At 39.7% G+C, this 12,733-nt stretch overlaps 1 protein-coding gene across 7 annotated transcripts in view; it reads left to right on the forward strand.

Moving 5' to 3' along the window:
- Positions 1-11,062, forward strand: part of LOC108031578 (forkhead box protein O) — a 34,234-nt gene extending 23,172 nt beyond the window's left edge. For 6 of the 7 annotated variants that reach the window (XM_044091048.2, XM_044091051.2, XM_017105141.3 and 3 more), the window contains exons 5-11: positions 1,156-1,448; positions 2,089-2,316; positions 2,552-2,747; positions 3,593-3,770; positions 3,885-4,006; positions 4,146-4,811; positions 10,083-11,062. In XM_044091048.2, coding sequence (XP_043946983.1) covers positions 1,156-1,448; positions 2,089-2,316; positions 2,552-2,747; positions 3,593-3,770; positions 3,885-4,006; positions 4,146-4,544 — 1,416 coding nt within the window. In that variant the 3' untranslated portion in view covers positions 4,545-4,811; positions 10,083-11,062. The remainder of the gene's footprint in view (positions 1-1,155; positions 1,449-2,088; positions 2,317-2,551; positions 2,748-3,592; positions 3,771-3,884; positions 4,007-4,145; positions 4,812-10,082) is intronic. The other variant, XM_017105142.3, reaches the window with a different exon arrangement.
- Positions 11,063-12,733: the final 1,671 nt, after the last annotated feature.

Below are 12,733 nucleotides of genomic sequence, written 5' to 3' on the forward strand. Positions count from 1 at the left end.
CCACCCACTCACATGTCCTGGCAACGGTGATAAATGGCGCCAATGTGCCGCCTGAAGTCGCGACGCGTCGCAATCGCTTTTCGGTGTCTTTTCAGGGTATGCGCGGGGTGGCTCCACAAAGAAAAATTAGAAAATATATATTAAATGTATTTTACACAAAATAACCAATACAATATAGGTCGATGTCTCTTCTAGTATATATTATATTAAACTGTCGTCATCAGTAAAGTAATTGGTTCTTAAACCACCTTAGCAATTATATTATTAACTGAATTGATACTTAAAAAGTAAAATAAGAAGGCATGCGAACTTGATAAAAAAAATTTTATAAATATTTCTATATAGGGTTAAATATTTATTTTTTAATTTCTAGAAGTCATATTTTATTTAAAAAATATTAATTCTTATGTTTTGTGGAGTATCTAATAATATATATAACTTTCTCCTGGTGTTTGTGAGTTTTAGGTGGGTGGAATCTGCGGCAAGTTGCCTTTTACAGTTAGTTTAGTTTGTAATGCTCCATTTAGCCCGACTGCCAATCCTAACAATCCTGATTTTCTTTTTCTGCTACCAATACCTTCCCCAAAAAAAGGAATAACCTAGCTGATGACAAATCCACACTAAACGTGTTTGATTCTATTTGTTTCTGGCATTTCGCATTTTTTCCTGCACCCGATGACATGTAATTGTCGTGGCTCTGTTCTCCTTTTTTCACCTAGACAGGATTGGGACTTATTTGATGGGGATTGGGTATTGGGAATGGGGCTGTGTGTAGACGCCGTCGATTCGCTGTCATTACGCTGCTTACACGCGGTTATTTATGACAATTGTTGGAAAATATGAATTGACAGCGAGGACGACGGCGACAGGCGACGAGGTCTAGTGAAGACATCTTCCAATTAGAGAGTGGAGAATATACTAACCTATAGATATGTGAGTGCCTTCGTTCTGGTTCTGCGAGCCATAAAAATGTCGACAGACAATTGAATGGCACAAGCCGGCGAAAGGAAACGCAGTTTTGCCCCAACCAACCAAGCAATTGCTTACAAATCGTTACATCAGCGCAATGGGGATTTGCAAATTTTGCAATTCTTTTATTTTATTCTCAAAAAAAAAGGAGAATACTTTTCTAAATGCGACTCCATCTCGTTACAGAACTCCATACGTCACAATCTGTCGCTGCACAACCGCTTTATGAGGGTTCAGAACGAGGGCACCGGCAAGTCCTCCTGGTGGATGCTGAACCCGGAGGCCAAGCCCGGCAAGTCGGTCCGTCGTCGTGCCGCCTCCATGGAGACGTCGCGGTACGAGAAGCGCCGTGGGAGGGCCAAGAAGCGGGTGGAGGCACTGCGTCAGGCGGGCGTTGTGGGCCTCAACGATGCCACGCCCTCGCCCAGCAGCAGCGTCAGCGAGGGGCTCGACCACTTCCCCGAGAGTCCGCTCCACAGGTAACTATCAACTGCAATGAGCTTTGTATAGTTTCTTATTTTAGAGTACTTAACTTACTAGTTAGATAGATATTTTACCTTAGCGCACACTTTTTTTAGTAACATTTTAAATAAAAAAAAATATTTTCATAAAACTAAAAAGTTTATTAAAAAAAAGGAAAGCTCTGATAAGGGAAGCAGAAGATCAAAACAATCTTATAATTACTTCGTTTTGACTACCTGAGCTGCTTTCTGCAGTTCTATAAATATCTCTTAGATTTTAGATTTAACCATTATTCTTAAAATGTAAGCATAGAAAACCTAAGCATGTTATTTTTTTTTGTAGTTCTTAAGGCTTTAGCTTTCCTTAAGTCATATTTACGATATTCAAGCTAGTGCTTATAGAGCATGTTTTTAAGTAATTTATTAGAGATTTTTTAGCCATCAACGCTTCAGCTTCACTTGTGATTGATTGATTGTCCTGTTTATAGAGTTATAGGCTCATTTCACTTGTCCCGACACTATAGTCTTGTCTACGTATAAGTTTGTCCCTTACCATAGTTCTTTGGTTATTTTATTTATATAAGTTATTTTATTCGATTTTTATTTATTGGTTTCCAACTTGTTTTCTTCTTATTTATTTGTACCCGCGATGATGAAGTGGCGGTGGCTTCCAGTTGTCCCCCGACTTCCGGCAGCGCGCCTCATCCAATGCCAGTTCCTGCGGACGCCTGAGTCCCATTCCGGCGCAGGATCTCGAGCCCGACTGGGGATTCCCCGTCGACTACCAGAACACAACGATGACGCAGGCCCACGCCCAGGCCCTCGAGGAGCTGACGGGTTCCATAGCGGACGAGCTGACGCTGTGCACCCAGCAGCAGCAGCAAGGGTCAGTTCTCGATGGCTGTTAACCTCAGTTTATATATGTCACACCCCCACCAACAAGTCCAAGCCATTATGTTGTTTAATATTATTTCTTGCATGCTAAAAAACCAAAGTGAAAAACCTAACTAGCTTGAGCTTTGCATGTTCGATGATTTGGAGTGTCAGTGCTTGAGCAACAGATCTATAAAGTCACCTTCTCTTCTCGTTCTTGCCACCCAACGATCGTACGGCTGGAGCAGGTTCAGCGCCGCCTCGGGCCTCCCCTCGCAGCCCCCGCCCCCGCCCTACCAGCCGCCGCAGCACCAGCAGGCGCAGCAGCAGTCGCCCTACGCCCTCAACGGCCCCGCCCCCACCGGCTACAACACGCTGCAGCCGCAGTCGCAGTGCCTGCTGCACCGCTCCCTCAACTGCAGCTGCCTGCACAACGCAAGAGATGTAAGTATGATGGGATGGTGGATCCTGGAGAGATCTTATAATAATGGATCCTTAACTGAGGAATTTCGAAAAATAGTCGTGGAAAAGCAATGAATATAGTATTTTAATTTGCAAATATAATGGATATAATGGAATAGTATTCCCAGAATAGATCTTATAATAATGGATTTATATATGATTAAAGTAGTTCCAAAAAAAATCAGGGACCATGATCATTTCTTCTTATACCAACTAAAGTCTAATGGGATTAGTACTCTCAAACACTAAAAATCTAAATATTTTATCAAGTTTTACAAACGGTATATTTAATCTTTATGGAATGTATCTTAGAATCAGATAAATGAGGAAAAATAGAAAAATGCTAAAATTAAAGAATTAAAAAAAATCAATGAAAAAAAGAAAAATATATAAATACAATTAAGAATATATTTATAAAGGAAAAGGCTCATTCTTAAACGATTTTAATTATTTTACAATACAATATTAATATTATAGAATACACCCAGCACTTTTTACTCGAACTTATAAATAAAGGGGTGCCATGAAATCAATAACCCATAAGTAGACTCATTTTGGAAAGCCATAAATCATAGATCAGATAATGATTTGGAATATTGTAATTTGGTATATTTCCATAAGGAAAGTGCGTTTTTTTTCCATTACTTATATTCTTTAATCAGATTAAAATATTTTAGCAGTTTAGAAACATATATTGAATGAACTTATATGTTCAATAGGTTTCATTAAGTAGTGAAAATTGATTTGTGATTGAGGGTATTTATTAATTATAAAAAATATAAATTAAATATATTATTTTTATATTTTGTTTGCTAATTTATTTGCAGGGCCTCTCGCCGAACTCAGTAACCACCACAATGTCGCCCGCCTACCCAAACAGCGAGCCCTCCTCGGACTCCCTGAACACGTACAGCAACGTGGTGCTCGATGGGCCGGCGGACACCTCCGTCTTGTTGGTGCAACAGCAGCAGCAGCGGCAGCAACAGCTGTCCGCCAGCCTGGAAGGTAAGCAATGCCGATCGAGTGGCTCCTCACTTCTTATCTATACCTCTATCCTGCTTATCTTCCCTCTAACCGTCTGCCGTCTGAAACTCCACCCATCTCGGTGCGATATGTTAGCTAATAACTGCGCCTCTACTTTGATAGGACAATGCCTGGAGGTGCTGAACGAGGCGCAGCCGATAGACGAATTTAATCTGGATTCCATTCCCGTGGAGAATCTGGAGTGCGATGTCGAACAGGTAAGTTGTTTAGGGAAAGGATAACTAATATCTATACTAAAATAGATATAGTTAAGAATATTTTCCAATAAATCGTAGAAATATATTTTATAGAAATTCTCAAATTGATCGGCATAGTAATACCTATCTATTCCAACAGCTGCTGCAGCACGAGATGAGCTATGGCGGTCTGCTGGACATCAACATCCCGCTGGCCACCGTCAACACGAACTTGGTCAACAGCAGCAGCGCGGCCCTGAACATCAGCAACATCAGCAACCTCAGCAACCTTAGCAGCAACTCCGGCAGCACTCTCAGTCTGAACCAGCTGCAGGCCCAGCTGCAGCAGCAGCAGCAGCAACAGCAGCAGCAACAGCAGCAGCAACTGCAGCAGCAACAGCAACACCAGCAGCACCAGCAACAGTTGCTGCTGAACAACAACAACAACAGCAGCAGCAGCCTGGAGTTGGCAACACAAACGGCTAGCACAAATCTGAATGCCCGGGTGCAGTACTCGCAGCCCAGTGTGGTGACCTCGCCACCCTCCTGGGTCCACTAGACAGTGGTCTTTGACCCGATCCTTAGTCGGTAGTCGATAGTCGTCGTTGTGTGTGCGTGTGTGTTGTTTGTGTCGCCAATGGAACGCTTTAAACGCTAATTCTAAGAACCATAGTGTAAAGAGTCGTAAGCAGCCGCAGATGGATGGGAAACTACGGAAACGGAAACGGATGCGGGTAATCGGTGTCGTAATCGGTTACGCAGCAGCTGCAGGATCAGTGAGCAGTAGCAGGAGCCGCAGCTGGACCGCCACTAAAAAGTTTACAAAGTGAGTTTGAAAACGAAAAGGAAGATAATGATATATGATAGATATATGGTAAAGAGTAACGAAGAATATGTAATGTTCCCAAGGAGTTGGTGTACGAAATATAATAATCCCTAATTCTTATGTCAGATTTTACGGTAGGGGTATAGTGGTTTTGATAATAATAGAAACCAAATTAAAGGAACTTAAATTAGGTAACTTTATACAAGTTCTTGTACGATATTAGTTTCCTTTAGAGCTCAAAACCACCCAATATGAGCTAAAAATCATCTCTTTTTACTGCTTACCGCGCTGGTCGCTTTCAATTAACATCATCAGTCCTAAAAGCCATTCAATGTGACAGCATAAATTATGTTAATAATATCGTTTCACGGCGTACATTTTATGAATATGTAAAGTACGTGAAAAAGTGCCTCAGCCCGGAACCACTCCCCCATTCCTCAAGAGATTTTCAGTTTCGTTCCCTTCCCTCTTTTTTTTAACTGCGATTTCGTGTCCTGTTTATATACAAATCGTCTTCACTTGATTTCACTTCCAGCCATGAATCTTTTATGGACATTCTCCTCGTGTATTTCTGTTTCTTGGCCGTGGAACTTGTACTTATTATGTGATTTTTTTGTGTCTGCTGCTACTTGAGGGCAATTACACGCGTTCAATTATCATAATACATTGTCAGGAGAGCAACAAACAAAATGGTAAGGACGGAAGAGGAATTGCTTTAAGTCCTTTTCAATTTGAGCGCTTTTAAAGTGAGAGGTTGGCGCGCGCGGAGCTCACTCAAATTATGGCAAATTAAGTCAATTTACCTAAGCCATAAAATATGTAAGAGCCACTTTGCTGCCTTGGCAGGCCCCGGACGAAGGATACGTGTGGTCCGGTGTTTCGTGCCCGGCTTCCGAGTGTCCTTTCCCGTTTGCCGCGCTAATTTGGCCGGCCAAGCATGGCAAAGCCAAGGGAAAATAGCCCGAAGGCATCTCAAACCGCGGCGCGAATTCGTCAAGGCAACTCCCCCGATTGGCTCTGCGTCCTTTTTGGGGCCAGGACGACCAGAGCGTCCGAAAGCAAATGCTGAAATATTAATTACGTCCTTAGGGTGACTTATGCATGCCACTGATATCTGACCCAACTCCGGAGACCGTCGATTTCTCGGCTCACCTGCGGGCCACGTGGAGGAGGTGGGCGATGGGTGGCACGGGGGTGCGGCTCAAATCAAGCGTGTTAAACGCTGCTAATATTGAAAAATTACGCTGACTTGGCCGTTGGCATTTCAGGTGGGTGAGCTTGTTTAATGGCAGAGTTTTAAGATTGAAATTCGACAGTGTTTCAAAAACAGATTTGAAACTCAATTACGTTTTAAAAAATAAAACAATTTTAACTGGACATTGCATTTCAAAGTAGTTAGTAACGAACTACTATAATAAGCTCTTTTAAACATTTAAATAGTGGATCATTCTTAATAGTAAATAAATAATAAAAGCGTTTATCTTAGTCACATTTTTAATATATCTTATGGGCAAATCTGTACCATTCTCTAAAATAGGTTTATATCTAAACATTTAAAATTTGTACATTTCGTAATTGAATTGTTTCAAAACATTATTATTGCTTTTTTTCTTAGATATAATTTTTTTTATTTATATTTTTTAAATCAGAATTGATCTATGAAACTTGTTCACATTTTAGTTTTTCAAATTTTTTAATCTCTTAAAATGTTTGAAATGTTCCACGTTCGAAGATACTTTAGCTAGTATCTCAATTACTCCAGTGCTGATCCAGAAGTTTGCGATTCCACTTAACATTCCTCCGACTTCCTTCTTTTTTATTTCAATGTCACGACTGGCGACTGTCACCGCGCATTTTTGCTTTGTGCCAAACTTCATCGAGAAAAAAAGGTCCTGTGGCAAGTGATGGGGGACAAACCTTTGTCCTGCGCGTACCCACACACAAATTGAATTCCACACTAAGTTTTGCTGTAAGCCAACAATTAGAAAACAGCAAAGCGACCAGAAAAAAGAAATACCATTGGCAAAGAAAGAAGGACCAAGTTGCGAGAGGACCAAGTTGTAACTTTGTCAAGTTTGGCGCCAATCGCATGACGTGCTAATAAAATAAGATTGCCAACTGAGAGGGAGGCGACAAAAAAAGAAAAAAGAACGAAGAAATGATTTCGAAATTTATGCCAAGTGCAAACTTTTGTGTTTGCCGGGGGTTTTCTTCGCCGCCTCCGCTTCATTTGAGTGAATAATTTGAATTGCATCAGCTTCAGCAGCGGATTTCCATTTCTTTCACTTTTCATAATTCACCCGACTGACAGCAGCTAGAAATTCTTTTCTTATTATGCTAATTTCTTAAAGTTGCCTGCAAGGGCGCGTTTCCCCCTGCAGGCATATATTGCATATTTAATCAAGAATATTATATAAAATGTTGTAACTTTAAACAGGGCCCGGTTCCCTTATTAACCAAGGGACACATGCCACTCAATAAGTTGCCGCAACATCTGCCCAGGAGGTTGACTGTAAAACGCTGAAATGTTGTAAAATGAGACGGGGAATTCAAGGGAGAGGGGGCGAAATCACATCATCGTCCGCAGATTGACTGACTTGACACATAATAAAGTCACACTCAAATTATGGCTGCAGATGGTTGTGCCACCGTGGGGCATGCTCCCAAGCCTCAGTTCCGTATAAACACTCTAAGAATTAGGGATTCTAAAAAAGAAATCAGAAATCAAAAATGTGTTTTCCTTTCGTATTTTTATTAGGAGCACTATTAAAATGCTTTATGAGTTTTTAAAATTGTACTTTAGTGAAATAATTATTTTCCTCAAATATTTAAATTAAAACCAATACTCTATGTCATAGATTTCTTACATACGAAAATAATATAATATTTGCTTAACCTTCTTTGTAGTTACTACAAATTTTTTAAATTATCGTAAGACCTATTATTTTTCCAAAAAATAAGTATATTTTAGATATAATATTTTTTTGAGTGCATATTTAACAGGGGGGTGCAGGTTGGTTGCCCTGGTGAAACCGCGCGTGAAACACAAAGGCATTTTCAGGCAATTTATTAGTTGACAAAAAGAAGGAACCAAAAAAAAAAGCAAAAGGAGCAGAAAAATGGGAAAAAATGTACGGCTTCGTTGACGCGGCCTATGGCTCGCAGATGCCTGGCAACCAGATTCGAGGGCCAACCGCCACAGGACCTCCCCGTCACAGGACCACAACTTTCGCTTAGGTGTTGAAACTTGTCCGCAACTCGCTGAATTATTCAGAGAGCGCAAACTTTTTTCCGGCTCACATTTGATTAAATTTTAATCATCATTAATAAATTCCCTGCGGGGGCCGCACAAAAGTGGAGTTTGAATAAATTGAATTAGCGACAGGATTTGTCCGGCGGGAGCTAATCCCCGCAGATTGTTTGACAAACTTTGGACAGGTTTGGCCGAACCAAAGTGTCAGAACTAATTGTCCAAGTGCTGGAAAAAGGCAGATTGAAATTCGGCCCCAGTATCCTGGCGTCGGCAGCGGCAGCGGCATTCAAATGAAAATTTCATTATCCTGGCGGCAGCGGGAAATCAATTTGTCAGCATGGGGAAACGAATGCGCTCCTCGCGGCTTCATCATACAAATTGTCAGCAATTTAATAACATTTAAGCTGCCAACGGCGGCCACAATGATAAGCGAGGTTAGACACACACATATACGCCCGCAGAAGGACCTGTTCGAAAAGGTCCTTGTGGCAACAAACCGCATTTACACTCACTTAACTCAACACGATGCGGAGGTCGCTTGCCATGGCTTTTCAACCCGGCCAGAGAGCGGGGAAAACAATTGCCGGGAAACAAGGGAAAACTGAAAACGGCTTGTGTACAAGCTGCTTAAGGTCCTTAAGGACCCTCTCTCGCACACACTGGCACGCACGTTCAAACAAATAAAGCTCTGCGAGCGGTTTAAACACTTGTTGCATGGACAAAGGATAATGACGTGACAGGAGCTTCTACTCACACACGCACCTTGCCCTACACAGAAACTTAACTCCAAGAATTTATTTATGTACGAATTTTCAAGAAATGTTCGGTACTGAGATATCAAAAACAAATACGTACTAGTCAATGCTTTAGACCTTTAAACCTCTTTCCCATTTGTTTAATAGTGTATCTTTTTTTAATATTGTAAAATTTTTATTATTGAGATATTCAAATTAGCTACAAATTGTATACAGTTTGTTTGAAAATAAATCTTTTTTAATGCAGATTTAAAATACTCCTTCCACTGAGCTACCCAATTACATAAAATTTTTAAATATATTGATTGATATATTAAGATAACTATAAATATTAGTATTTTAATAGATACATTTTTTTTAATGTCTAAAACCACAAATAAAATTTAGAGTGATCCAATTTGGTTTCTCTGTAAGTTATAAAGCAAACAGGCAACGCGTTTTGTAATAAACTGCAAGGCAGCCGGAAGGAATGGAATGGCAGGACCCGGAAGAGGGCAAAGACGACAAGGACACCTGGTGGCTTCTTGTCCTGCCAATCCGTCCGCGAAAGGCACTGCAAATATGCTTCGGGGTGACGGGTGGCATCTAATCACATGCCCCCATCGCACACAGTCTTACACTCGCTCAGCCAACAGACCCACACAAAAATGTAATGCCTCCGAGGAGTGGCGGCCATAAAGCGCTCATAAGTAGGCTTCACACTCCCGTCCCCCCGGATTCTGGTCCTTCGAGCCGGGTGCGCATAAAATTCAATTGCAGGCCATAAAAACTGCGCGTGATCTACATACACAATATAATTTAAAGCTGTAACTAATAAAATTGTCAGCGATAAGCGAGGAGCTTTGATTTTTATGTTTTCAGCAAAAGCGAATTTATTGGGGCTGAGGCTGAAATCTTATTTTAAATGTTTAGCGCCGTCGTTTTTATGGCATAATTCTGGCCGTTTGTAGTTTGTCCTCTGTGGAAATTTGCATAAAAATTGCCAGCTCAGAGGCAGGGGAAAGTGTCGAGTGCTCTATCTGCCTCCCATCACCCCAACTTATGAATATCTCTGTCAAGTGTCAGAAGCTATTAGACCCCGAAAAAATCTCTGAATAAATTAGCCACTTGGGAGGGAGGCTGTCTTGGTCATTGGCGGCATAGGCTGATTGTCCTTTTATAAAGTGTTGATGTGGGGCTGATTGGCTCGATATGGGGATGCCCCTACATATATAATTCATTCAATTATAAACTTACTAAACTTTTCTTGTTCTCTCGTTTCAGGATAAATCTGGTCGCTTCTAATCTAATATACATACAATACATATACATAGGTATATAACTACAAACATATAGTTATGCATTAGACATAGAAACGAAGCATACAAATAATACCAATTAATCACCAATAATTAGATGCTACAATTAGTGAAATTCTCTGTGGCAGTGCAAAAACAACTTTGTCCACCTAACGAAGGGAAATTTGAATTGAATTGAAAACACGGTTTAGTTATTAAGTTCATCTTTGTACATATTAATTTTAATAACATTGACGTAATGAAACCCACAAATAATAATACTACTACTGATAATACAAATGCAAAAAACAAACAAGCGTAAAACGTAAACTAAATGTTTGATAAATAAATGGAAAAAAATATTCGTTAACCAGCTATCGAGGTAAACAGAAATGCGAAAATGGCAAAGAAACCGAAAGCAAAGGAAGTTAGCACAATTATGTAATAATTTATGCTTAATTAATGTATTTAATTGAAAACCTAATTGTAACTGTATATTTTTTCTATAAAGAGCAAAGAAAACCCTTAAAGAAGAATAAACTTGTGTAAAAATTATGCTTAAGATTCGCAATGATATACGTAATGGATTCTCCGATTAGTTAGCACACATCAGATCAGCTCGGCTTATAAAAGATTGACCTTTGTTACATAAATATGCCAACACCCATATGTAGATCGTACACGTTGAAAACAATTAAATGTAATACATTAAATTCAAATATTAGTGAATGTAAATGTTGATAGGCAAATAGAAATACAAATTTATAAAAGAATATCCCCGCAAAACTCAAAAACCAAGCAGAAGTAGAAGCATAATAATAAGCAAATACATGCGCATCATTGTGTACTATTATGGGCTAAACGTTAATTATTAACTAGATTGTACAATTCAAATGTAGTTCATACTATTTAAAATGCAAAAACGGAGTGAAGATGAATAAACTGATGATTCAATATAAGAAACAAGATCTTCTTCTTAGAACTTATGATTTAAATTGGAAGGTAAAAAAATTTAATTTGATATTGGGAAGAATTGAACTTGCATCTTATTTTGGATAGCGAAAGAGATAGTCTTGCTTCTCGCTTACTTCCGTTGATTAGCTTCTTCTTGTATAGCTTCTTATAATTCCCAAGTCTTTTTTCTGCGGCTGGACGTTTAAATACCCGTTTTTTCTGAGACTCACCTCCCTTACAATGATGGTTTTGACCGTTCAGAGGCGATCCGATCAGATGATCGAACATGAAATCAAAATGCTAACTCGGGCCTGATTGCATTGAGCGAAAATGTTCGATCCTAAGCTTCGCAAATCTCTGCTATACAGCTTGTATATACAGTAAACCGGGCGGGGAAGTAATTTAAGAAATCAAAACATTCAAGCTCTGTTCAAACCGCTCTCGTTCACGAAAAAAATCGTTTTGATAGGTCCGAGGCGATCCGATCAAATGCACGAACATGAAATCAAAATGCTTTACTCGTGTCTATAGAATCTTGCGGCTTTTGTTCGGCCTTACCCTTTGCAGGTCTCTGCTAAATATCTTATATATATAGTAAGCTATTGGCAAGCCAGACCAACCGGCCGGGACTGTAATTTTATCAAACATTATATATGACTCATCTGTATAGCTTATATGTATAGTAAGCTATTGACAATGCAGACCCGTTTAATAAGACGCAGGGTGCAATGCTCACTGCCATATAAACGACGTAAGCGTAATATCGAACCCATGGACGTCGGTGCTTATGGTCCAATTGCATCCGACCAATGCATGGAAATTGAAGATATTAATATTGGACAAGTCGAACCCATGAACGTCGATGATTACGATCCAATTGGACTCGACCAATGCGAGCCCATGGAAATTGATGTTAAGCCAGAAACTCAAGCTACTCAAATTCCTACACATCGCCTAATCGAAATATCGGTGTCTGTTGCGATTGGGGTGAAATAATTACCTAAACTAATAATTCTAAGGCGGTGGGGTAAAATTGACTTTTTGTTACTAGAAATTTTAAGTTTTTTTTTTTTTTTTTTTTTTTTTTTTTTTAATTAATTAACATCTTTATTTAATATAATCCAGGAACAGATCTAATTAAAGCCTTTAACCTAAATGTTTTCTTAAGTAAATAATCTCTTAATTATAAATTATAATTAGTTTTCAACTTGGTATATAGGAGTAGATCAAATTACGACTAGTTTCAAGTAAATAATATATTCATATTAGTCTCTTAGGAGCAGCCCAAAATGTCTTCTTTTGAGCCTGCGAATTGGGATAGCCCCCTGTAATCTCCGGGCTAGACGATTACGGTGGGCAGTTAGACGGTCGTTGTACCTGCTTGAGAAGAACGATATTTGGTCTTCAACAAGACTCAGGTTTAGGTCATTGTGAAGCGTTTGGCCGCTAACGAACCACTCACAGCCAGTGATTTGTCTTAATGTTTTGTTCTGGACGGTTTGGAAACGTTTTCGGTGGGACGCAGCCGCCACTCCCCAAATTTGGATTCCATATCTCCAAGTTGGTGCGATGATTTGTTGATAAATGTGCCGCTTGCATCTTAGAGATAGTTTGCTTTTCTTGTTTAGCATCCAGAATAATTGGTTCCGCTTTAGGTTGCACATTTTGACGACTCTGGCAATA

This window comes from Drosophila biarmipes, chromosome 3R (genome assembly GCF_025231255.1).
Source record: "Drosophila biarmipes strain raj3 chromosome 3R, RU_DBia_V1.1, whole genome shotgun sequence".
NCBI lineage: Eukaryota > Metazoa > Arthropoda > Insecta > Diptera > Drosophilidae > Drosophila > Drosophila biarmipes.